Source organism: Chiloscyllium plagiosum, unplaced genomic scaffold (assembly GCF_037043375.1).
Source record: "Chiloscyllium plagiosum isolate Xiang-an unplaced genomic scaffold, Cpla_swu_hap1 HiC_scaffold_11, whole genome shotgun sequence".
NCBI classification, from domain to species: Eukaryota; Metazoa; Chordata; class Chondrichthyes; order Orectolobiformes; family Hemiscylliidae; genus Chiloscyllium; species Chiloscyllium plagiosum.
The window spans coordinates 3,237,514-3,262,729 of NW_028270149.1; the positions used below are offsets into that span (position 1 = coordinate 3,237,514).

The window sequence follows — 25,216 nt, forward strand, 5'->3', positions numbered from 1 at the left end:
TAAAATGCACTTTATCTACAGAAGGGACACTTTGTCATTGCGGAATCCTGGATTATGTCAATTGGACTGTACCGCGCACGCACTGTATTGTTATTGTAACCAACCTGATAACGCTGAGAAAGGGTCACTCCAAGCGAAACAGTAACTCTGATTTCTTTCCACAGACGCTGCCAGACCTGCTGAGTTTTTCCAGCAATTTCTGTTTTGTTACAGATTAGACTTGGTTTGACATATCTCTGGAGCAGGTAGGAATTAAACAGGGACTCCTATCCCAAGGGGAGGGCACCATTACAGTCCCAAGTTCACGCTGTTTGCTTAATTTCTAAGACATTTAATTCTTAAAAATCCATTCACTTGATTAATATTACTCGTTCGTAACATCTACATTTTTTTCAGGTTGAATACATGATTAAAAACCTACTTCAATTCTCATCTGTTGACTCGGTCACTGTCCAACCTTCCTTTCAGAGTGGATTCGTTGTTTAAATTTCAGAACGTTCTAGTAGCTTCATCAGAAACCTCCTTTGGATTTTAAAATATTGTTGCATCTCTTCGCTATCTGGAGGACACGTGCATTCCATTGTCACATAACTAAGGCCACAATAACAACAAAGGCGCGCATGATATAACTTACTAAATAGAATCCACTGTCTCAATGTAAAAGGATTGATACCTTGAGCAGCTTTGGGTTAGATGGCACAATGTGTGTGTGTGTGTGTGTGTCTGTGTGTGTCTCTCTCTCTCTCTATCTGTGTTTGTGTGTGTGTGAGAGAGAGAGAGAGATCAGGTAAACCATGTTAATATGAACGGGTCAGGTACAGGGGGTTAAAAAAAATCACTGCAGTGGTTCCTCCTGTAGCGGGAGGCAGTAATCAAGGGTGAGGCGGTCAGGGTGGGGGTGGGGGGAAACACCGAAAAACCCTGTTAAGGTGATTCTTTCAATCGCTGGCCTGGAACAGAGCTGAACACACATTATAGCAATATTTAAACAATCACTTCGAATGAATTCTCCCAGCACATTTATTATTCCACACGAGTTTATACAGTTGACGGAAATTAAGAAATAATTGATCTTTGCTCCAATCCAGCCGAGGACATACACCACGCTGTTCTCAGGTAGTTACACATTTACATCGCTACATTGTCAGAGTGCCCTTGTTTCCAAATGTAAACTCATAATGTCACTTCGCCGCAATTCGGAATTTCTGACGTGAAACTGTGCACTGGAGAAACTCGGTAAATCTTGCAAGCTCGGAACTTTCGCTGTAATTGTATTGCCCGAGTGTTCTGTCCGAGTGCAGTGCCGCTGCAGTCTGTTGTTGGAGCTCATGATGGATCTGGTCAGCTCTCTGTGTACTTGAGCAGTGTGACAGCCAGCTCGGTCTGCTCAGCAGCAGCAGCAGCAGCACACGCGTGGCCCGGTGTCCCGGTGAAGTTGCTGCTGCTGTTCCTCCGCTGACAGGTGTACCAGGCGTTAAGGAGGGGCCCGGCTGGAGCCTGCCCCTCGAGGCCGGCCCGCCGACTAGCCCCGAGCCGGGGTGCACTGGCCCTGCCTTCAGGTCGCTGTGAGGGAGATGCAGCGGCTCGGATGGTTGGCATGGAGTTCACCGTGAAATCAGAGCGAGGCGAAAGCGGTGAATTCAGTGCAGTCTCCGGCCAGTTAGCGCTGTGCAGGCAGCTTGAGACTAAAGCCAGGGGCTCCACTGCCGGGTCAGCCTGAGCTGGGGTTAGCTGGCCGCTGCTGATACATCGGGCTATACCGGGGGGCGGTTTGATGAAGGTAGTGTCTGTCCCGTTGGCACAGGGGTTGGCAGATTGGGCTGGTGCTGCTGGTACCTGAGCAACCCTCTCCCGGGCTCTGTCTGGGCGTACCGGCGCTAGACAAACGCCAGGCCTTGTGTCGGTGGCGGGCTGACCGGCGCTGTCCTCAAACCCAGTCCCGGCTGATGGAGATAATTTGCCGGGAGACGCCGGGCGAGCCATGTCCCCGGGGCGGGAGCAGTGCAGGGAGCTAGCCTGTGCCCCTGTTCGGGACAGCGTTCGGGACTCCCTCTCTGTGTCCGAATATGACCCTCCGCACGCCGTGGGCAGACTTGCCTTGCAATGCAGTTTCATGTGTTTGCGAAGCGAACTTGGGTGAGTGTAAGATTTGTCACAGTCTGTAACTTTACAGCGATACGGCTTGTCACTTGTGTGCACGTGGGAATGTTTCTTCCGATCGCTGCTGTTGGCGAAACTCCTGTCACATCCCTGGAACTCACACCTGAACGGCTTCTCCCCTGGGGGAAACAGAAACAGCCTGAAATGATTCGTTTGGGACAGAGGACACCCACCACCCCCGACTGTATGCACACCGACACACAGGAAGGAGTCAATCCAGATCGGAATATTGGACCAGAATCCACCCTCTAAACACGCCACTGTGATAAATGGGATCGCGAATAGATTCAAACAGGAATTTTCCGCCAGTCCTCAGCCCGAGCTGAGAAACGGGGGACTCACATCTCAGTTTCAAAATTGTGGCTGCCTTGCCCGCGTCTCCGTGCTAAATGGATCGCAGCAAATTACAGTGCAGCCCACCAATATTTCCGACACAGATCCGCCGCTCTGGCCGTTCTGATTTACGGTGTTTTCGGGGTAGGACTGACAGAAACGGGGGGGACACAATGGAAACGCCGATTCTCCGGTCTCCCTTATCAAATGTATTTTTATGACAACCTTTGAGAGTCAGAAAATTTTTTAAAAGTGGGGAGAGGAGGCACATGCTTAAACCGGGTCACAGCAAACCCGGGGCAGGGAATTGGCTCAGTTCCAGCGAGATTTTCACAAAACAAACCCGCAATCCACACGCCCAAGTGTCAAACCGGAGAGAGAAAAAAAGTCTAGTTTAGAAGTCAGGGGATGCAGGCAGTTGTTGACATTGGGATTTTCTATTCTGTGGGGTGATTGAGAGCGTGAATTAATCTCGACATGCCCCGCCAGTGACATGGGCCCCAGTCTGGAACCATTCCACTTAAAATGACACAACACACGGTTCGGTTAGAACCGCAGAGAGAAAGTTAAAGAAGGAGGGAAGTTAACAGATACCCCGAGAGCTGACACCGAGCAGACTGACCTGTGTGGGTCCGCTTGTGGATCTTCAGATTCTCCGATCGGGCAAACAGCTTCCCGCAGCCGGCGAAGGGGCAAGGGAATGGTTTCTCGCCGGTGTGGACCCGCAGGTGGTTCACCAGCTTGTACTTCGCTTTGAAAGCCTTGCCCTCCCTGGGGCAGTTCTCCCACAAACAGACATAAGGTAACTGCTCGCTGCCCCCAAGATGTTCCACTGTCAAGTGGGAGACTAACTCTTGCAGCTCGCTAAAGGTTGTGGGGCAGCTATTCCTGGCTGCTGCTCCCTGGTTAACCCACTTACACACCAGCTCCTGCTTGATGGCTTCTTTCAGGTATTTACAAAACGGCCCGGTGCTGCCGTGGGTGCACCCGGAGGCGGGGTTCAGGTGAATCGGGCTGTAAGTTTGAAGGAGGGAGGTGAGATAGTGATCAGCCCCGGGCGCTGTCACCTGGTGACAGTACCGTGAGGGGCTTAGGAGTCCCCCTGCTATCCCCAGGGGCATCTGCTCACTGCCAGTCCGTGTGGCCAAGGTGCCCCGGAACCTCTGCTCGGCCCCGCCACTGTCCCGGTGCCCGCTGCGGGAGTGGTAACCTCTTGTGGCCGGGAGGAAGACGCTGTGCCGAGGCGGGCCGGAGCAGTGCGGAGCCGCTGGGAAATCCCGCCTTCCCAACAACTCCCTGCTACCCCCTAACGCTGGAGCCCCGAGCCCCGGATAGGGGCCATAGGGGGCTGGGTAAGTGACACAGGGCGGCACTGCACTCCCGGGGTACTCTGAGGACAGACTGGCAGAGGGACTGAGCTTTACTGAATGGCCCAAGTGCAGAGGGGACGCTGTCACGCTGTGCTCGGCACCCCCCTCCCTGGGGTAAACATCTGGGAGAGAATAGCCAGTGAACCTTGACATTGCCATCATGTTCTGCTGGGACTCAGAGCTGGGAGGCTCCTACCAGCGGCACGCTCCATCAAAACCGTTCCCTAAAACCTGGGACTGGAAAAAGCTGGATTTGGAACAACCTGTCTGCCCCATATCTTATCCTGCTGCCCTGAATCATTGCCTTAATCTTTGTAGCACAAAGGGATCAAAACAGACCAGGCTCCTGGTATAAAAGCGCAGCGGGAAGTTGTGCTGTTTTAAAGTGAGCGGCGAGAGGGATTGGAGGGTTTTTTTTAAAAAAGATCGAGGCGGAGAGAGTTGGCTCCCGCGATACGCATGCGCTCGCAGCGTGACTCCTGACTCAAATCTGACATGTACTAGCAGAGAGAGAGAGACAGAGAGCTCTGAGCAAACCGGGGCCGGCCTGGCTCCCTTGAAACCGGAGCTTACACGGTCTGCGGCATATCGTCACAACAGACGGAATGTGCCCCAAAACACGAGGGATTCTATCAAAATCCTTGGGAATCATTCGCCCCACTTCTGCAGCCTCCCAGAGTCTCCCAAGAACAGACTCTATTCCATTTGGACACACTGTGTCAATCCCACTCTAAATGGTTGGAAATGTTTTCAAATCTGAAAGATAAAATGGAACTTTGGGCGGAATGGATATACTGGCGGCTCCAGCCGCAGATGATATGACAGTTCAATAATCAACCTTTTAATCATCCAAACATTTTCCTTCCGCTCATTACCACCTTTCTATGTTTCTCTGATATTGTTTTGTTTTTAGATCAAGCACAAAATAAAGTTATTTACCCTCAAGCCTCTCCAGACAATGTCAATAAATATCACCAGAAGAATTTACACAGAACTTAAATATGTTAACATACACTCAGTAACATTTTAAAACCTACACTCACTAACACACTGACTAACACAACTACTGCCGCACACTCACTAACACACTCATATATACACTCACTAACACATTAAGGTACACACACTACGACACTAATAGATACAGTCACTAGGACATACTAACTTAGACCGGTTCACTACCTACCACAATCCCAGCTGATAGCAGTACTGGGCAAACCGAACGCTCGAGGGGAACCTAGATTGATATACCATAAGTTATGTTTTGCAATTTGCTTACTGTGGTGATCAGTCAGTCACTTAACATATTCACACAATACTGTCAATGCGCTTACGTCATTGTTTAATACACACACAAAATAAAGACGCGACCTGTGTGGCAGTAAACAGGCACTATCGGAACAAACTCATTCCAAATATCACAGAGAAAATACCGTCCCTTTTATTCGGCAATCCCATTCTGAACACGCAGCCCTATCTCCATACTATACGTTCCTGCTAACTTTCAACCCACTCACATAACAACCCACCGATCCAGAAACCACCAGAGCACACAGTCAGGCAAATCCAATGGCACTTACATCCAGTCACATATTATCTTCAGTGGTCTCTCAAATTATGGGTGGCATCTACTCAGGGTTGTGAGTTTCTTCCATGGGTCTTTATATGACACAATAGGCTGGTTCTCGGCTTGTGAATGTTTGGGCAGACAGGGAGGATGAACTCTGAGACCCAGAGTGGAGCATTTACTTCTTAATGTCATCATCTGCAGTAGCTCGAGCTCTGGGTTTCAGATTCGAGCTGCAGCTCTGAGAGCTTTGTTGTAAAGCTCATTTATGGATGTGGCCAGCCCACTGCTGAAGATTATGCAAGGAGCAAGGAAATGGAAGACCACAGGCAGTCAAGGAGTATCATATCGTGCAGGCTTCGCCCGAATGCATCTGACTCCTGAGGCAGTATTCAGGGCTGAATGCTGAGCTAAAAGGTGGTTTGTTAAGGGGATCTCACGCTCATAGGATATGATTGGGTCACCTCAACGGGGAATAGTGATGGAAGATTTGATGGAGGAGTAGACAGATGGTTCTGTCGTTGCGAACATGAATCCAGGGTAGTGCTGCTTCCCTGGTGCCAGGGTGAAGGAGTTCACTGAATAGCTGCAGCATACCTTGAGGTTGGAGGGAAAGTAGCTCATAGCAACTTTTTAATGGTGAGTATGTTCTAACTGGGTAAGCTTTGATGCCTCATTACTGCCATTAAAATCCCAGAGAGACCATAAGCACTTTCAATTTTTAAAACGTGTAGCCTGAAATCAATTCCTCCAGTTCTCTCCTCAGCCATCCCTGCACCCCAACTCATTCCCCCACAGCCCTAGAATCACAGTGTGAAACAGTCTGCAAAACACTGTTGTAGAGGAACAAATTTGCACTGAAGTTTTGCTTTTTGAATTCATTCATGGAATGTGGGCATTGATGATTGTTTCAACATCCATCCCTAATTGCTGCTTGAATTGATTGACTTGCTAGAACAGTTCCAGAGGACAGTTAAGAGTTAACTACATTGCTGAGGGTCTGGAGTCACATGTAGGCCAGATCATATGAAGATAGCAGATTTCCTTTTCAAAAGGATACTGGTGACGCCAGTGTTTTTTTAAAATAATATTTGACAGTGGTTTCATGGTCATGACGAGACCAGCTTAATTCCAGATTTTCATTGATTCAAATTCCATCATCTCATGTGTTGGGATTCGATCCTACAATACCATGTCCCCGGAGCATTAGTCTGGGTTTTTGGATTACTAGCCCATTACTCACTACACCAGCAATGCCCTCCCTCATCATCCCCATATTCGGGTGTAAGATTATACAGACATATCAGAATATGGTTGAGAACGTGGTGCTGGAAAAGCACAGCAGGTCAGGCAGCATCTGAGGAACAGGAGAATAGATGTTTCGAGCATAAGCCCTTCCTGATGAATGCTCCAAATATATTCCAATTAAAGTTTTATAAATTTGCAACATAATTTGTTAACTTTTATACTCAGTGCCCTGACCAATGAAGGCCAGTATGCTGTAAGTTTCTTTACCACCTTATCCATTTGTATTGCCACCTTAAGGGAGCTATGGATTTGCACTCCAAGAACCCTCTGTATATCAATGCTCCAAGGGTGCTGCCATTTACTTTGTTTTTTCCCTCTTGCATTTGAACTCTGAAAATACCTCACCACACGTTTGTCCAGATTATTCACCATCTGCCCAATTATCTGCCCAACTTTGGAACTGATCTATAGTCACCTGTATCCTTTTACAGCCTTCCCCACTATCCACAGTTCCACCAATTTTCATGTAGGCTGCAAACTTACTAATCAGACCATCTACATTTTTAGCCATATTATTTGTATATACATATTATAAAGGACAGTGTTCCCTGTATTGATCCTTGCAGAGTATCACATCACAGAACTCCAGTCAGAGAAACACCCCTCCACAACTACCCTCTGTCTTCTATCACCAAGCCAATTTTTGTATCCAATTTACCAACTCACCGTGGATCCATGTGACTTAATGTTCTGCATCAGTCTACCATGAGGGGTCTTGCTAAGTGCTTTAGTAAAGTCCATATGGAAACATCTACTGCCTTTTTCTCATCAAACTTCTTGAAAAAGAAAATGAAAGGAAAGGAGAGAGTATGAGAAGAGACTAGCAGTGAACATAAAAGCAAATTTCAAAGTCTTCTGTAAACATAAAAGTAATAAATTGGTGGTAAATGGAGGAAAGAAACAGGTTAGAGACCAAAAACTGGATTTATTCTTAGTGTCATGGAGATTGGTTGAGGTTTTAGTCTCTCTGCTATGGGAAAACTGTTGTGAAATTTGAAAGAGTTCAGAAAAGATTTAAAATGATGTTGTCAGCGTTGGATGGTTTGAGCTATAGGGGGAAGCTGAATAAACTGTGTTATTTTCCCTGGAGCATTAGAGGCTGAGGCAGTATACACAATAATATGGGGCATGGATAGGGCAAAGAGACAAGGTCTTTTTCCCAGTGTGTGTGTGTGTGTGTGTTTCGGGGGTGTCCAAAACATGAGGGCATAGGTTTAAAGTGAGAGGAAAAAATTTAAAAGGGATCTGAGGGGCAATGTTTTGATGCAGAGAGTCGTGTGCATATAGAATGAACTGCCAGAGAAAGTGGTGGAGGCTGGTGCAATTATAACATTTAAAAGGCATCTTGGTGAGTATATGAATCGGAAGGGTTTAGAGGGATATGGGCCAAATGCTGGCAAATGGAACTAGATGAATTTAGGATATCTGGTTAGCATGGACAAGTTGGACCAAAGGCTCTATTTCTGTTCTGTACATCTCTCTGACTTTGTGACTCTGCTAAATTAGTACTTTGCATCTATCTTTTCAAGGAGATTATGATAAACCAACATAAAGCAATGGCTCAGCATCAATTGGAGTGCTCAGTCCAGTTCTAGATATCACATATTACAGAGTAGATATGGAGAAACTGTCCCCATTTAGTGAAAGCTTTATGAACGTAAGGGTGCAGATTGAAAATATTAGTAAAACATACAACGATGACACAAGGAAAATCTTTTGAACATGTGATTAAGGTCTGAAGTGCACTGCCTGAGAATGTGTTGGAGTTAGCTGGGGCATTCAGGTGGAATTTGAATTATTTTCTTTAAACGAGGAATGTGCTACGTTACAGAGGGAACATGGGATTGGCACAAAGTGAATTGCTCCTTCAGTGAACTATCACAGATATGACAGAGATGTAACTGTTCTGTGATGCTACATATCCACTGACACACACATATCATGAACACACATCCAGTAACACACTGTCTTGACTCCATCATACCTGTCCTCAGAGTGGTCCACAAATTTGTATAGGAGAAAGTGAGGACTGCCAATGCTGGAGATCAGAGTCAAGAGTGTGGTGCTGGAAAAGCACAGCAGGTCAGGCAGCATCCGGGGAGCAGGTGATTCGACATTTCAGGCATAAGCCCTTCATCAGGAACGAATTCTGATGAAGGGCTTATGCCCGAAACATTGATTCTCCTGCTTCTTGGATGCTGTCTGACTTGCTGTGCTTTTCCAGCACCTCACAAATTTGTAAAGCACATTTGTAGCCCTCTTTGAATTTTTCCATCTTTCAATTTAAAGATTATCAGCAGCTTTAGGTTTCAAACAAGGTAAAATAATTATTTTAATATGTAAGTATTGTAGGAATTTATTAGAGTGTAAAACTGATAAAGTTATGAATTAACATGCAGTTAGCTACAGAGATTTAACCAACATACAATTAGCTATAAACTTATAAAGTAAGTTTATGGTCAAAAATACTTATAAAGATGAAAGCAAGATCAATCCCTATGATTGTTGCAGGCTTGCTATTGGTTTGAAGACTTCCATTCTGAAGTGAAGGGATTAAAATGTGAAATCAGAATTCAGCAGCTGTGGTGGCTTCTGCACTTGAATACTTTCCATAGGGGAACTGGACAGAACAGATCCTTGATTAAATAAAGGGTGCTTTTGTTTTTCTGTTATAATCCTGCAGGTTGTGGTCTTGGTAGCCTGGTTCCGCACGCAGGATTGGTTACCATCCTCCTGGTTCCCTGTTGAGAAGCACTGACTGTTTCCAGATGCTTCTTTCATTGTCTCCACACAACAAAAAAATGGCTGCTCACTGTCTGTCTTATATAGAGCTAAGCTTATTTCAAACCTGGTGAATCATACTTCCATGTTACACATTACATGTAGGGGTGGCCCAGGTTTCGGGTACAGTCCATTCATTGTCTTAATCGAGATAAGTGGCTTTTTACTGAACTTTCCCTGCCGTTAGTTTGGCTTGTGGAGAGCTAGGAAGATAGGAGAAGGGATAGACTATGCAACCTGTCAAAATTGCTCCTCTAGTTATTGCAATTAAGGGTGATCTTGGGCATCAACTCAACTTTTCTGCACACTTCCCAGATCCCTTAATTCCCAAGGATCAAAAATCTGTCTGTCCTGGCCTTAAGGATGGAGCATCTACAATCCCCTAAAGTAGAGAATTCCAAATATTCAGAGTCATTGGAGTGAAGTGTATTCTCCTCTCAGTCCTAAATGTTCAGCCACTTATCCTAAGACTCCACCCCTGGCATTGTAGGTTACCCAGTCAGTGGAAGCAATCTCTCAGCATATACCGTGTCAAGTACCTTTAGAACATAGTGAGTTTCAATCAGATCACCTCTCACTCTTCCAGACTCCAGAGGATGTGGACTCAGTTTACTCAGCTTCTCATTAAAGCACAGCCCCACATCCCTCTTGTTGAAGCTTCACCACATTCATCTCCAAGGCAAGTACATTCTTTCAAACATTTGGGGACCTCTACTCCACACAACACTTCAGGTGTGGTCTCGGCAAAATCCTGCATAATTTTAGCAAGACTTCTGTATTCCTGTGTTCCAAACCCATTGCAATAAAGGTCAACATGGCATTTGCCTTCCTTAGCACAATTGCAATAACATGCTGACTTTCTGTGTGCCTTTTATGAGTATGCAGAAAAGTAGAGTTGAAGCCCAAGATTATCCTTAATTGTAATAAATGGAGGAGCAATTTTGATAGGCTGCATAGTATATCCCTTCTCCGATCTTCCTACGCCTTACATGAGTTTCACAATTTAAAAGAATTCTGCTTTTTTACTCTTACAACCAAAGTGAATAACTTTACATTTCTACTCATAATCCTCCAACTACCAGTTTGTTAATATTCACTCCACATTCACTGTGTCTCTTGCAGTCACTCTGAATCCCCGCCATAACTTACCTTTCCACCTACCTTTGTATCATCAGCAATCATGAATGCCTTATTTTGTACTTTCATCAATTTTCTTTCCCTAATCAACCTGTTCAGAGACATTTAGAGCAACGCAGTGGCTCAGTGGTTAGCGCTGCTGCCTCACAGCACCAGGGTCCCAGGTTCAATTTCAGCCTAAGGGGAATGTCTGTGTGGTATTTGCACATTCTCCCCATGTCTGCGTGGATTTCCTCTGGGTGCTCCAGTTTCCTCCCACAGTCACAAAGATGTGCAGGTCAGGAGAATTGGCCATTTTAAATTGTCCATAGTGCTAGGTGCATTAGTCAGAGGGAAATGGATCTCAGTGGGTTACTGTTTGGAGGGTCGGCGTGGACTTGTTGGGCCAAAGAGCCTGTTTTCATGCTGTAGGGAATCTAATATAATAATTATTATACACCTCTGGAGCAGGTGGGGCTTGAACCCAGCCCTCTCGGTTCATGGGAAGGGACACTACCACTATGCCCCAAGAGGGCCTATACCTTCAACTGAGTCAGTAATTTAGGTTGGTAATAGTTGAATGTTCAGCACTGATTCTTTCAGGCATCCACCAGTCACAGCATGCCAATTTGAAATGCCCACTGACCACACCCACTGCTTCCAGTCCTTGGACAATTCCTTTATATATGCCCACATATGTTACCTCCAAGTCTGCGAGCTTTTGTCTTATGTAATAAACTTCTGTGTGACATTTTATTAAATTAAATTTTATGAAATGCCTTTTGGAAAAATAAGTACGGGTCCCCTTGTACCAAACCTACCAATTACATCTTCAAAGAGCTCTAAGACATTTGTCAACTCAAGATTGTCAAACAAGACTTCCTTATAGTACAGCAATGTCAGTTTGTGCTACTCACAATGCGCTTCAGTAATTGCACTGTTAAGACTTTGACAACAAAAGCAGAGAACAAGGTAGGACTGATATGTTAGACTGCATTTACTTCAATGCAAGAGGCCTAACAGGGGAGGCAGATGAACTCAGCGCATGGTCAGGAACACAGTACTGGGATATCATAGCGATTACAGAGACGTTGTTCAGGGATGGATAGAACTGGCAGCTTAATGTTCCAGAATACAAATGCTATAACAAGGATAGAAAGGAGGACTGGTGATTTTGATAAGGGATAGCATTAAGCTGTACTTAGGGAGGATATTCCTGGGAATACATCCAGGGAAGGTATTTGGGTGGGACTGAGAAATAGGAAAGGGATGATCACCTTTTTGGGATTGCATTATAGACCCCCTCAATAGTCAGTGGGAAATTGAGAAAGGAGATCTCAGTTATCTAAGACTAATAGGGTGGTTACGGGAGGGGTTTTAACCTTTCAAACATAGACTGGGACTGCCATAGCATTAAGGGTTCAGATGGAGAGGAATTTGTTAAGAAAATTTTCTGATTCAATATGTGGATGTACCTACGAGAGAAGGTCCAAAACTTAACCTACTGTTGGTAAATAAGGCAGGGCAGGTGACTGAGGTGTCAATGGGGGAGCACTTTGGGGCCAGGGGCCATAATTTTATTAATTTTAAAATAGTGATGGAAAAGGATAGACCGGATCTAAAAGTTGAAGTTCTAAATTGGAGGTATAAGGCAAGAACTTTCAGAAGTTGATTGGGGGGATAATGTTCGCAGTTGGATAGTTGGAAAATGGGAAGCCTTCAAAAACAAGATAATGAGAGTCCAGAGACAGCATATTCCTATTAGGGTGAAAGGCAAGGCTGTTAGGTCTAAAGAATGCTGGATGACTAGAGAAATTGAGCTTTTGGCTAGGAAAAAGAAGGAAGCATATGTCAGGTATACACAGTAGAGATCGACTGAATCCTTAGAAGAGTATGAAGGCAGGAGGAGTATACTTAAGAGGGAAATCAGGAGGTCAAAAACGCGGCATGAGATAGCTTTGGCAAACAGGGTTAAGGAGAATCCAAAGGGATTTTATAAATATATTAAGGATAAAAGGGTAACTAGGGACAGAATCGTGCCCCTCCAAGATCGGCAAGGCGTCTTTTGTGTGGAGCTGCAGGAGATGGGGGGATTCTCAATGAGTATTTTGCATTAGTGTTTACTGTGGAGAAGGACATGGAAGATATAGAATGTGGGGAAATAGATGGTGACATCTTGCAAAATATCCAGATTACAGAGGAGGAAGTGCTGGATGTCCTAAAAGTGGATAAATCCCCAGGACCTGATCAGGTATACCTTACAACTCGATGGTAAGTTAGAGAAGTGAATGCTAATGCTGGGCCTCTTGCTGAGATATTTGTATCATCAATAGTCACAGTTGAGGTGCCAGAAAACTGGAGGTTGGTTAATGTGTGCCACTATTTAAGAAAGGTGATAAGGAAAAGCCAGGGAACTATAAATCGGTGAGCCTGATTGGTTGTAGGCAAGTTGTTGGAGGGAATCCTAATGGACAGGATGTGCATGTATTTGGAAAGGCAAGGACTGATTCGGGATAGTCAACATGGTTTTGTGCGTGGGAAATCATGTCTCACAAACTTGGTTGAGTTTTTTGAAGAAGTAATGATGAGGGCAGAGTGGTGGTCGTGATCTCTATGGAATTCAGTAAGGCATTCGACAAGGTTCCCCATGGAAGACTAATGGTTAGCAAGGTTAGATCACATGGAATACAGAGAGAACTAGCCATCTGGAGACCTGGCTTGAGGGTTGAAGACATAGGGTGATGGTGGAGGGTTGTTTTTCAGACTGGCAGCCTGTGACCGCCAGTGAAGTACCACAAGGATCGGTGCTTGGTCCTCTACTTTTTGTCATTTACATAAATGATTTGGATGTGAACATAGGAGGTATAGTTAGTAAGTCTATAGATGACACCAAAATTGGAGGTGTAGTGGATTGTGAAGAAGGTTATCTCAGAGTACAACTGGCTCAAAGGTAGAAGACAGAGGGTAGTGGTGGAGGGTTGCTTTTCAGACTGGAGGCCTGTGACCAGTGGTGTACCATAAAGATCAGTGCTGGGTCCACTGCTTTTTGTCATTTATATAAATGATTTGGATGTGAACATAAGACATATAGTTAGCAAGTTTGCAGATGACACCAGAATTGGAGGTGTAGTAGATAATGAAGAAGGTTACCTCAGAAGACAATGTCATGTTGTTCAGTTGGGCCAATGGGCTGAGGAGTGGCAGATGGAGTTTAATTTAGATGGATGTGAGGTGCTGCATTTTGGAAAGGCAAATCAGGGCAGGACTTATACATTTAATGGTAAGGTCCTAGGGAGTGTTGCTGAACAAAGAGACCTTGGAGCGCAGATTCATAGTTCTTTGAAAGTGGAGTAACAGGTAGATAGGATAGTGGAGAAGGCGTTTGGTATGCTTTCCTTTATTGGACAGAACATTGAGTATTGGAGTTGCAAGGTCATGTTGCAGCTGTATAGGACATTGGTTAGGTCACTTTTGGAATATTGTGTTCATTTCTGGTCTCCCTCCTTTTGGTAGGCTGTTGTGAAACTTGACAGGGTTCAGAAAAGATTTACAAGGATGTTGCCAGGGTTGGAGGATTTGAGCGAAAGGGAGAGGCTGAATAGTCTGGGCTATTTTCCCTGGAGCATCAGAGGCTGAGGGGTGACCTTATAGAGGTTTATAAAATCATAAGGGGCATGGAGATAAATAGACAAGGTCTTTTCCCTGGGGTAGGGGAGTCCAGAGCTAGAGGGCATAGGTTTAGGGTGAGAGGGGAAAAACTTAAAAGGGACACAAGAGGGAACTTTTTCACACAGAGAGTGGTGCGTGTATGGAATGAGCTGCCAGAGGAAGTAATGGAGGCTAGTACAATTCCAACATTTAAAAGGCATCTGGATGGGTATATGAACAGGAATGGTTTAGAGGGATATGGGCCAAGGGCTGGTAAATGGGACTTAATTAGATTAGGATATCTGGTCAGCGTAGATGAGTTGGACTGAAGTTGTTTCCAAGCTGTACATCTCTATGACTTTATGACTCTAATTGATCTCAGCATTTATCCAACAATTTATGTTAGGCTAATTGATTTTTCATTCATTTTGTTACCCTCTCCTTCATTTATTGAAAAGTGGAGTAACATTTGCTAATTTTAGTCTGTTGGGATTGTTCCTGAATCAAAGGAATTTTAGAGAATCGTGGCTAGCAATCTTAGTAATTATTGCATTTGACACCCTCAGAGTAGGCTGTCAGATCCTGCCAATTTGTTGGACTTTAATTTCTCCAATACTTTTTCTTCAGTGATACTCATTTTCTTAATTTTCTGACTTTCCTTAGTCCCTGGATTACCTTCTGTTTCTTGTCTGGTACTCATATACTCCAATGTGAAAAAAGACAAAAAGAATTGTCCAAAACCTCTGTCATAAGACTCTTGGCTCTTAGGAAGATGGTTGTTGCTGTTGGAGGTCAGTCAACTCAGCTCGAGGACATCTCTGAAGGGGCTTCTCAGGGTAATGTCCTAGATGCAACCAACTTCAGCTGCTCCATCAATAAACTTCCCCATCATAAGGTCAGAAATGGGGATGTTCGCTGATGATTGCACAACATTCAACTCCATTTGTGACTCCTCAGATACTGAAGCAGTCCGTGTTCAAGTACAACAAGATTTGGACAATATCCAGGTTTTGACTGACAAGTAGCATGTAACATTTGTACCGCACAAATGGCAGTGAATGGCCATCTCCAATAAGAGTCAATCTAATCATTGTCCCTTGGCATTTAATGGTGTCAATCCCCCACTATCAACATCCTGGGGGTTACTATTGACCAGAAAATCAACTGGATTCACCATATAAATACATTTGCTACAAGAGCAGGTCAGAGGCTAGAATTTCTACAGTGCATGTTGTGGATGGTGCATACTGCTGGATGTTTGTGGATGTGTCCTGAAGCAAATAGCACATCTCCTGAATCCCCAAAGCCTATCTACCATCTACAAGGCACAAGTCAGGAGTGTGATATAATAATCCCAACTTGCCTTAGATGGGTGCAGTTTCACCACCACTCAAGAAGCTCAACACAATCCAGGACAAAGCAGCCCACTTGATTAGCAGGGTATCCACAAGCATCCACTCCCTCCACCAAAGACACTCAGTAGCAACAATGTGTACTATTTACAAGATACACTGCAGAAGCTCACCAAAGATCTTTAAACAGCATCTACCAAACTCATGGCCATCACCATCTACAGGGCTGCAGGAACATAGACAACCACTACCTGCAAGTTCCCCTCCAGGCCACTCACCATTCTGAGTTGGAAATATATCACAGTTCTTTCAGTGTTGTCAGGTCAAAATCCAGGATTTTTTTTCTCTAATGGGTCTACTTTCAGCATATGACTTGCAGTCGGTTAGAAGGCAACTTACAACCATCTTTTCAAGGGCAAGTTGGGATGGCCAATCAAAATGCCCACATCTCATGAGTGAATTAAGAAAAGGACTTTTAATTTCACTCTTTTGGTACTGTTCCAGCAATGGTCTTTATAGCTGATATACATTAAACTCTCTGCCCTTCCTATCCTGCTCTGCTCCTCACTACCCACATTGTTATTCTGTTTTGTAATTTCAATGTTTCTGTTTGGATTTCTATTTCCTTTCATCTGAAACCTCCTTTCCACCTCTCCTGTTATCGTAGAGCTCTGCCAGAGCCCTAGTTATATGATCAGTGAGGTCCCAGCCTTGTTTAAGTGGATCCAGTCCAAATAAAAGAGCTCATTTTCTCCTTGGTACTGACGCTAATGTACCATAAATCAAAACCCCTTCTTCCCACATTAATTTTTTGAGATAATGTTTAATTCTTTAACCTGCTTAATTCTAAGCCATCATGTTCTGCTGTGCCTAAGCAGCGAGACTGCCTTCCAGAGCAACATATCCAGGTAACCTTTCCATTCCCTGATATATTACAAACCTTTGCTCAGAGTCTAGCTCAATGAACCAAAACTCCTCATTCTGTCAACATTTACTGTACACTTGGCTCTTTTTGCTGCCTAGTATCACTTACATTCTGCAGTTGCAACACATCGCCTTTCCTATCACATGTATTATGTGTTAACTAAAAACATTTTTTCTGAATTCATTTATGATTGCTAACTTCTATTAATCCCAAAATGCTCGCAATCTATACTGATAACGTGGTATAATTATGAATATATTGCATGAGCTTTGAAGACAAACAAGCAAAATGCTCACCAAGCAACCTCTTATCTGTTTCCCTGTGATGCTTGCTTACCACTCACGTACACATACAGTCACACAAATTCTCCAATACACAACAGCACCAACACACAACTGCACCAACGTGCATCTATACAGTACTAACATCCATCAAACATCCAATGACTACCATTCACACTTGCACCCGTTAACACACAAACGGTTAATGAATAATGTAGTTACCAAAGAATGTGAGGGATAAGTGACCACAGTATAATAGAATTTTACATTACCCTTGAAAATGAGGCAATTTAATCCAAAGCAAGGGTGTCTAATTTGATTAAGGGAAATTATGAAGACATGAGGCATAAATTGGCTGAGCTTGATTGAGAAAATGCTTTAAAAAGCATGACTGTTCATAGGCAATCAACAGTTTTAAATAAACTATCACATGACAGCAGCTACTCATTTTTTCAAGGTGCAAAAATTCCAAATAAGACCAGTCAACCATGACTGACAAAGAAAGCTAAAATTGTATAAGATTAAAGAAAAAGAGCCTATACAGCAGCCAGAAATTGTAATACATCTGAGGATCAGGCAGTTTTTGGACTACAGGAAAGGCGGACCAGGAAACCGATAGGAAAATAGGAATACAATACTAACACAGTCTAGCAAACAACATAAAAACAGACTGTAAAAGTTTCTATAGGTATATAAAAAGGAACATTTGGCAAATATGAATCTGGGTCCATTAAAAGCAGAATCAGGAGAATTTATAATAATGAATTTGTGCCATCTTGACTGAAGATATAAGAAATCCAAGTGACCTGGAAAGATAAGGATTTGTAGGAAATTAGTATTAGCAAGAAGGTTGAAAAAGCAGTTAATGGAGCTGAAGGTGATAAGTCTTTGGGACCTGTTATTCTACATCTCATAGCATTGAAGAATGTGACTACATTGATAATCATTGCATTGTTTAATCATCTTCCAAAATTCCATTTATTGTGGAAGATTTTTGTACTCAAATCCTTTTGCGATAAAAATGAACATTGCATTCACCTTTTCAACAGCTTGTTACACTTGCATGTTAGCCTTCAGTGACTTATCAATAAGGACACCTCAGTCTTTTTGTATATTTACTCTTTATGATCTCTTACAATTTAAGAAATACTCTGCACACCAGTTTCCCCTCCCAAAGTGGATAAGCTTGCATTTTTTCCAGGTGCGAAGAGAAAGATTTAAAATACCTTGCACAGAGAGTGGTTCATGTGTGGAATGAACTGCCAGAGGAAGTGGTGGATGTGGGTACAGTTTTTTTTAGATTACATGACAGTGTGGAAACAGGCCCTTCGGCCCAACAAGTCCACGCCGAAGCGCAACCCACCCATACCCCTACGCCTACATTTACATTTACCCCTTACCTAACACTACAGGCAATTTAGTATGGCCAATTCACCTAACCTGCACATCTTTGGACTGTGGGAGGAAACCGGAGCACCCGGAGGAAACCCACGCAGACACGGGGAGAATGTGCAAACTCCACACAGTCAGTCGCCTGAGGCGGGAATTGAACCCGGGTCTCTGGCGCTGTGAGGCAGCAGTGCTAACCACTGTACCACCATGCCGCCCACAAAGTTATAACATTTTAAAAAAACATTTGGATAAGTACATGAATAAGAAAGGTTTGGAGGGATATGGGCCAAAGGCAGGCATAACGGACTAGTTTAGTTTGGGAGCGTAGTTGGCATGGACCAGATGGACCGAAGGGTCTGTTTCCATGCTGTATGACTCTCTGACTCTATTATATTCCACCTGCCATATTCTTGCCTGCTTACAAAGGTTGGAAGCTTGCAAATCTCACCCCACTATTTCAGAAAGAAGCAAGGGAAAGAAACAAGGAACAACAGATCCTTTAGCCTTACACCAGTAGTAGAGAAAATGCTCGAAGCTATTGTAAAGAATGTGATAAATGGTCACTTGGATAAAATTGATCCGATTGGGCAATGTCAGCATGGATTAGAAATGGAAAATTATATTTGACAAACCTGTTGGAGCTTTTCAGGCTATTACTAAGGAAATTAATAAAGAGAAATTGATGGATGTAATATATTTGAATTTTCAGAATGCTTAAGATTGGTTAGCAGAATTAAAGCATGTGGTGTAGGAGGTAATGTACTGGCATCGATTAAGGACTGACGAGCAGGCAGAAAACAGAGAGTGGGAATAATTGAGTCATTCTCATGTTGGCAGACTGTGACTAATGGGCAACTGCAGGGATCATAATACATGTCAATGATTAAAATGTAATATTTCCAAATTTTCTACAAAGGGAAGCAGGAATGTGTGTTGTGAGGAAGACATGAAATGTTTTCAACAGGCTTGGTTAGTGGGCAAGAACATGGCAGGTAGAATATGAAGTGGTAAAATGTGGTTATCATTTTGGAAGGAAATGTGCAAAGTATTTCTTAAATGGTAAGAGATTAGCCAGAGTAGATGTGCAAAGGAACCAGGGTGTCCTTGTTGATATGTCACTGAAAGTTGTTACGATACAGGAGTGAACCCCTCTGTTAATTAAACCAAACACCTCAACTTGTAATGTGTAAAAATACGAGTGACAGAGAACTCCCAAATTCTACAATTTAAAGAAAAAAATAAAAAATATTCTTTAACTCTAAAAGTGAACATTAAGCAACAACAATTTACAAGTCTAGGCCTCCTTCTCCTGACTGCTTGTTATCTGTCTCCAACTCTATAACAATCTACTGTTCCAATAACCATCCATATTAAAATTACATCAACTTAATTTTCAAAACCAGACAGTGATAATTGTCTCCTGTGTCTTCCTCTCTCTGGCTGTAGGTCACCCTGGGTCGTCTTCCATTGTTCGCTGCAAAGATGTTTCATATGAGAAAGGTACCTTTGATAGACAATGTTTTGCTCACAGTTACTCTGGCGGTGGCAGTTGGTTGCTCTCTCTGGGTAACTCTCAAAATGCTGGCTTCATTATACCCCAAACATCAGATCATCTTATTGGTTTGATGTTGGCAAAACAGTACATTTCAAATTTGGTTGGGTTTTAGTATCTTGGGGGCATAATTTAAACTGATTGGTTAAATTTGAACTGTTATGAAAACATAGCATCCAAAACTCAGGTACTTGTTTCACAGCCAAATGTTACACATTTTCAATTTTCTAGTATCCTCCGAGATTGCTAGTCAGTAACAAGCTCTCAGAACAAAACAGATTTCACTCTGTCTTAAAAGTACAGTATACACCTTCAACTTTATAACAAGGTTAACATTCAGATGCAGCTAGCTATTGAAAAGACTAATGGAAAGTTCACCTTTACTATAAGAGGATTTGAATACATGAGAAGTGAAGTCTTGTTTCAAATATGAAGGAGCTTAGTTAGACTGCACCTGGAGTACTGTGTGCCATATTGGTCTCTGTATCTCAGGAAGGATATTATTGCCATAGAGAGACTGCAGTGAAGATTCACCAGATTTGTTCCTCAGATGGCAGGACTGTCCTGTGAAGAGAGATTGGGAAAACGGAGTCTGTATTCTCTTACGTTTTAAAGAAGAAAGGGTGATCTCATTGAATCCTGCAAAAAATGTTAAAGGGCTATACAGTGTCGATGTAGGTAAAATGTTTCCCCTGGTTGTGGAGTCTAGAACCAGGAGGGAATGATTTAAAAACAAGTGAATGCCAATTAGAACGGAGATGACAATTTATTTTTACTTAAAGGGCGATGAACAATTAGAATTCCCAATGCAAAAGGGAAATCCAGCCTTTGAGTTGATTTAAAGTTGAGGTTGTTAAAGTTTTGTTTATCAATGACATAAATAGTTTTGAGAATAACATAGGATCAGGCATGACGTTCTACATGGCAGAGCAGGCTCAATGGGCTGAATGGCCTACTCGTGTTCCTATGTTCCATTTGACAAATGTACACATTGACTAATGCACACACATTCATTTAAAAGCACACAGTCGTTAACATTAACATCCACTGAAGCACATGTGTCACGAACATGCAGGCATTAATTCACACACCCACTGAAATTCTTCATTAGGCAGCTCATCAGGGTTGAGGATGATTTGTTTTTGCTCTAGTTGGTTGGTTTCTAAGATAGCAGCTAAGACCAATGTGCAGTCAGCAGACTCTACCACATCTCGGGTAGCCGGTGCTTAAAGGGTCGGGTCAATGAAGTATTTGGAGTTTTGTGTACCAATTTGACCCCTCAACTTCTGCTTTGTGCGTTCATGAAGACTTGACTGCGTTTAGTGCCTTACTAATTAAACCTGTTCAATTTTAGTCTTTCACAAGTGCAGGATTCCATGTGGGAGATGATTGACTTATGCAGGGATGTTTTGAGGATTTCCCTGGAATATGTCTGATTTGCTACCAGGAGGAACCTCCTGCAGTGACTAAGTTTCGAGTAGAGCAGTTAATCTGGGAGTTTGGTGTTCAGGACCCTGCCACTGACGCACACCTTGGGCAGGATATTCTGACTGGTGCTGCTGACAGCTCTGCCACCTGTAGAGATGTTGGGGAATCCAACCCACTGATCACAGCAGCGCAAAGCAATGTAACCCTGTGAATCAGAGACAAAACAGAAACTTCACCACTCACTAAGGAGGAAGTCTTACTCTAGAATCAAGCTGATTCACCACCAGCTCTGTAGTTCAGTGCCAGTGACAGAAATAGTCAGGTCTGGGATTCCACATAACCATCTCATTCTAACCCCAGAACCCAGTACAAGTGGCTGGAAGCAGGATGAGGCTCAATGCGGGTGTGCGAGAGGGGTAAGGTGCCTCAGTGAAGTGAATGGGGATGGCATTCCCATTCAGGGAGTAAAGATTGGGAGAAAGGTATAATAAAGGTATGTATAATAGGTAGAGTGAACTGGTCATGCAGTACTAACTGTGATGTTCACCACTAACAGGATACTGCTGTCAAGCCTTTGAGGATGGCTTCTTGCTGGAGGCTCAACTAACCCATTAATTAGCTCATAGATTCACTAATACACAAATTCACTATCATACATATTAACATAACACACTCATTCACCAACACACATTCATTTAATGCACATGTTCACAAACACACGGATTGTATCATTTAGCATACTTATTACATGGAACTTGCAGATTCCAAATGATCTGAGCAATTTTCACATGCACTGTGAATTCTGACAGTGTAGAAAGGCCTCAAGACTAACCTAGACATACAAAATCAGTCATCCCAACAAAAGAACTGGAATTGTCATCCCTAACAAGTGTGACTATATCAACAAGAAGCTCACCATTCTTAATGACAGGTCCAAATTTACATCCAATGGACTTGCTGCTCAGCATGACCAGAAAGCCTTCCTTGAAAGTGATCTTAAAAAAGCATTTGCTGGACTTGCATTAGAGTATTAAGTTGCCAGTTGATATGCATGATAGGATTGTCCTCACAGCTCACTGCATCCATATATATAAGGACTGCTCAAGACACACAAAAATGATATCCCTTTATATACTATCTTATCACTGATCTGTTCTTCACAACATAAACTAGTCAAATGATCGGGTGAATTGCTATAACAAGCTGTAAGCAAATTTTTCACTCACATGACAAAGGTTCTTTCACATTTATGAAGACCAAACAGCACTTGCACATTGATAGCAATACAGTGCGAGCCTACTCACCAATGGACCACTCAAAGAAACCATAGATATCTGCATCATGGTGACTCACCACTATTGACCCACCAATCAGTATTCATTGTATTAGTGAATTCAGTTTTATTGATGCCATATGCGTCCAACTGGATGGTGTTGCGATGGACCTCTGTTTAGTTCAGCTCATAGTTTCGTTGGTCTCCTTAGAAAGGTGCTTTCAAAAGAATAGCACCTAACCTCCCAGTCCTTGCATATGTAGTTGATATATTTGAATATGCTTCTGCACATAATAATTTCATTGCACATCCTAATGGGCTCCATCCTGCTCTCAAATGTGAAATGGAGCAATCAAGTTAGTCCTCTTTGCTCGTTGTTCTAGTTGAGAAATTGACAGAGGAGTTCTCTACTACTAGGCAGAAGTGAGGACTGCAGATGCTGGAAATCAGGGTCAAGATTAGAGTGGTGCTGGAAAAGCACAGCAGGTTAGGCAGCACTCGAGAAGGTGGAAAATTGATGTTTCGGGCAAAAGCCCTTCATCAGGAGTGAAACCTTGAAGAAGTTCTCCTCCTCTCGCTACAAGGGTTCTCTTCTACTGTCCACCATGTGCCTACTCTCGCACTGGGATTCCCATCATCGCACTACAAGATTGACCTTATCAGCCACTGTGTGAATAAAGCCTGAGCCATATGTTCTTCCTGTAAACATGGTACTGAAAGGCCATATTAAAGTCAATCTACAATATATGGTAATGATTAGAACTGATCAGACATTTTCTTAATATATGTTTTACATGGGTCGAAGGTAATCACGCTTTTTCCCTAAAAGTGCCCAGTTTGCCTCAGATTACCTTGCAAGGGTAAGGTATCATGAAGGTTTAAATATTAGGAAGAGCAAGCTATTTCATGCTCCTTCTAACAAAGTAGCAACAGAGCAGTATTCATCACTAATAGGATGCTGCTGTCAAACCAAAAAGGTGTTCTGCCTATCACCGTCTGTATGATGCTAGGTGTATAAGCCATACATCCCATAGACTGGGAGATAGTATCAGAAAGCATATTCTTTCAGCTGTTCGCAATAAGCAAGGGACTGGCTGTATTCAACAAGCCTATGCTTGCAAAACTCAAAGGAGAAAATGAGGACTGCAGATGCTGAAGATTCAGAGTCAAAAGGTGTGGTGCTGGAAAAGCACAGCTGGTCAGGCAGCATCTGAGGAGCAGGAGAGTCAACATTTCAGGCATTCCTGATGAAAGGCTGACGCCCTAAAGGCTGCGCTTTTCCAGCACCATGCTTTTCGACTCTTGAACAATTCAAAGCACAGTTTACAATATTAGACGTGGCTGTACAATTTGATAATGTTTGCTGGATGATCTTGAGTATACAAAGAATTATGCTAGTGACCAATTTAGGATTTCCAGTCAGGCACCAAGTGTGGGCACATTTGTGTCTACGGGAAGTGGATAAATTCATGCGTGGGGCCCTGTCCTTTGCAGACGGAATGAACCTGTACACACACACTGCATCTGTTCAAATTCAATAAAATAGGTGATAACCATTCACTGGTTCATTGTTGTCTTGACTAAAATCAACCTACCTGGCTGAAAATCTGAACAAAGCTTGTTTGTTAACTGTCAGTCATTACTTAATACACGAGGAAACAACCTTTCTACAACTACTATGTCAATCAACTTTAGCACCTTCTGTACCTCAATTACATCTCCTCTTGTTCTTCTAAACCCCAGATAGTATGCGTCTAACCATTCAATCTCTCTTCATAACACAAATGCCTCATCTCTGGAATCAATCTAATGAACTGTCTATGAACTGCCTCCAATAGAACTCCACCCCTCCTCAAGTAAGGGGACTAAAGTTGCACCCAGTAGAATCCATACAGTGTGGAAGCAGGCCATTCAGCCTGCACCAACCCTCCAAAGAGAATCCCACCCTGTAACTCTTCATTTCCCATGACTCATCCACCCAGATTGCACTTCCCTGGACACTATAGGCAATTTAACATGGCCAATCCAACTAACCTCACATCTTCGGACTGTGGGAGGAAACCCACACAGGCATGTTTGAATGCACAAACTCTACACAGACAGTTGCCCAAGGGTAGAATTGAAGCTGAGACCCTGGTGCTGTGAGGAGGCAGTGCTAACCACTGAGTCACCATGCCACTCAGGTGTGGTCTTACTAATGCCTTTTACAGTTACAGCAGTGCTTCCTTAATGCTAAATTCTATTCCATTAGCAATTGATGTCAACATACTAATTGTCTTCCTTATTACCTGTTATACTTATATACTGGCTTTCTGTGATTAATGCACAAGGACATCCAGATCCCTCTGCCCTGAAGCATTTTCAAGTTTCTCACCATTTAAGTAATAAGTTGACTTTCATACATATCCATGTTAAATGCTATCTACCAAATGGTGGCCTATTCACCAAACCTTTCCACATCTGTTTGTAAATTTCATATTTCTTCATTGCAATGTACTTTAGCACTTGCAAATATGGTATATGACTTTCTATCCCTTCATTCCCTCGTTAATATAGATTGTAAATAGTGGACCTCCAAGGAATGAACGCTGTTTTTAGCGTTCATTAGCAGAAGGATTGAATTCAAGAGTCGTGAAGTGATGTTGCAACTGTACAGGACTTTGGTTAGGCCACATTTAGAGTACTGTGTGCAGGAAAGATGTGGGAAAGATGTGGAAGCTTTGGAGAGGG

The 25,216-nt window shown here is 43.2% G+C and overlaps 1 protein-coding gene across 1 annotated transcript; it reads right to left on the bottom strand.

Annotated features, from left to right (window-relative positions):
- Window positions 1-1,008: 1,008 nt before the first annotated feature.
- LOC122557443 (uncharacterized) lies at window positions 1,009-5,589 on the bottom strand. Its single transcript, XM_043705202.2, has 2 exons — window positions 3,116-5,589; window positions 1,009-2,279 (listed from the first exon to the last, which is right to left on the bottom strand). Exons 1-2 carry the CDS (start codon window positions 4,023-4,025, stop codon window positions 1,342-1,344), a joined length of 1,848 nt encoding a protein of 615 aa, XP_043561137.2. The 5' UTR covers window positions 4,026-5,589; the 3' UTR covers window positions 1,009-1,341.
- Window positions 5,590-25,216: the final 19,627 nt, after the last annotated feature.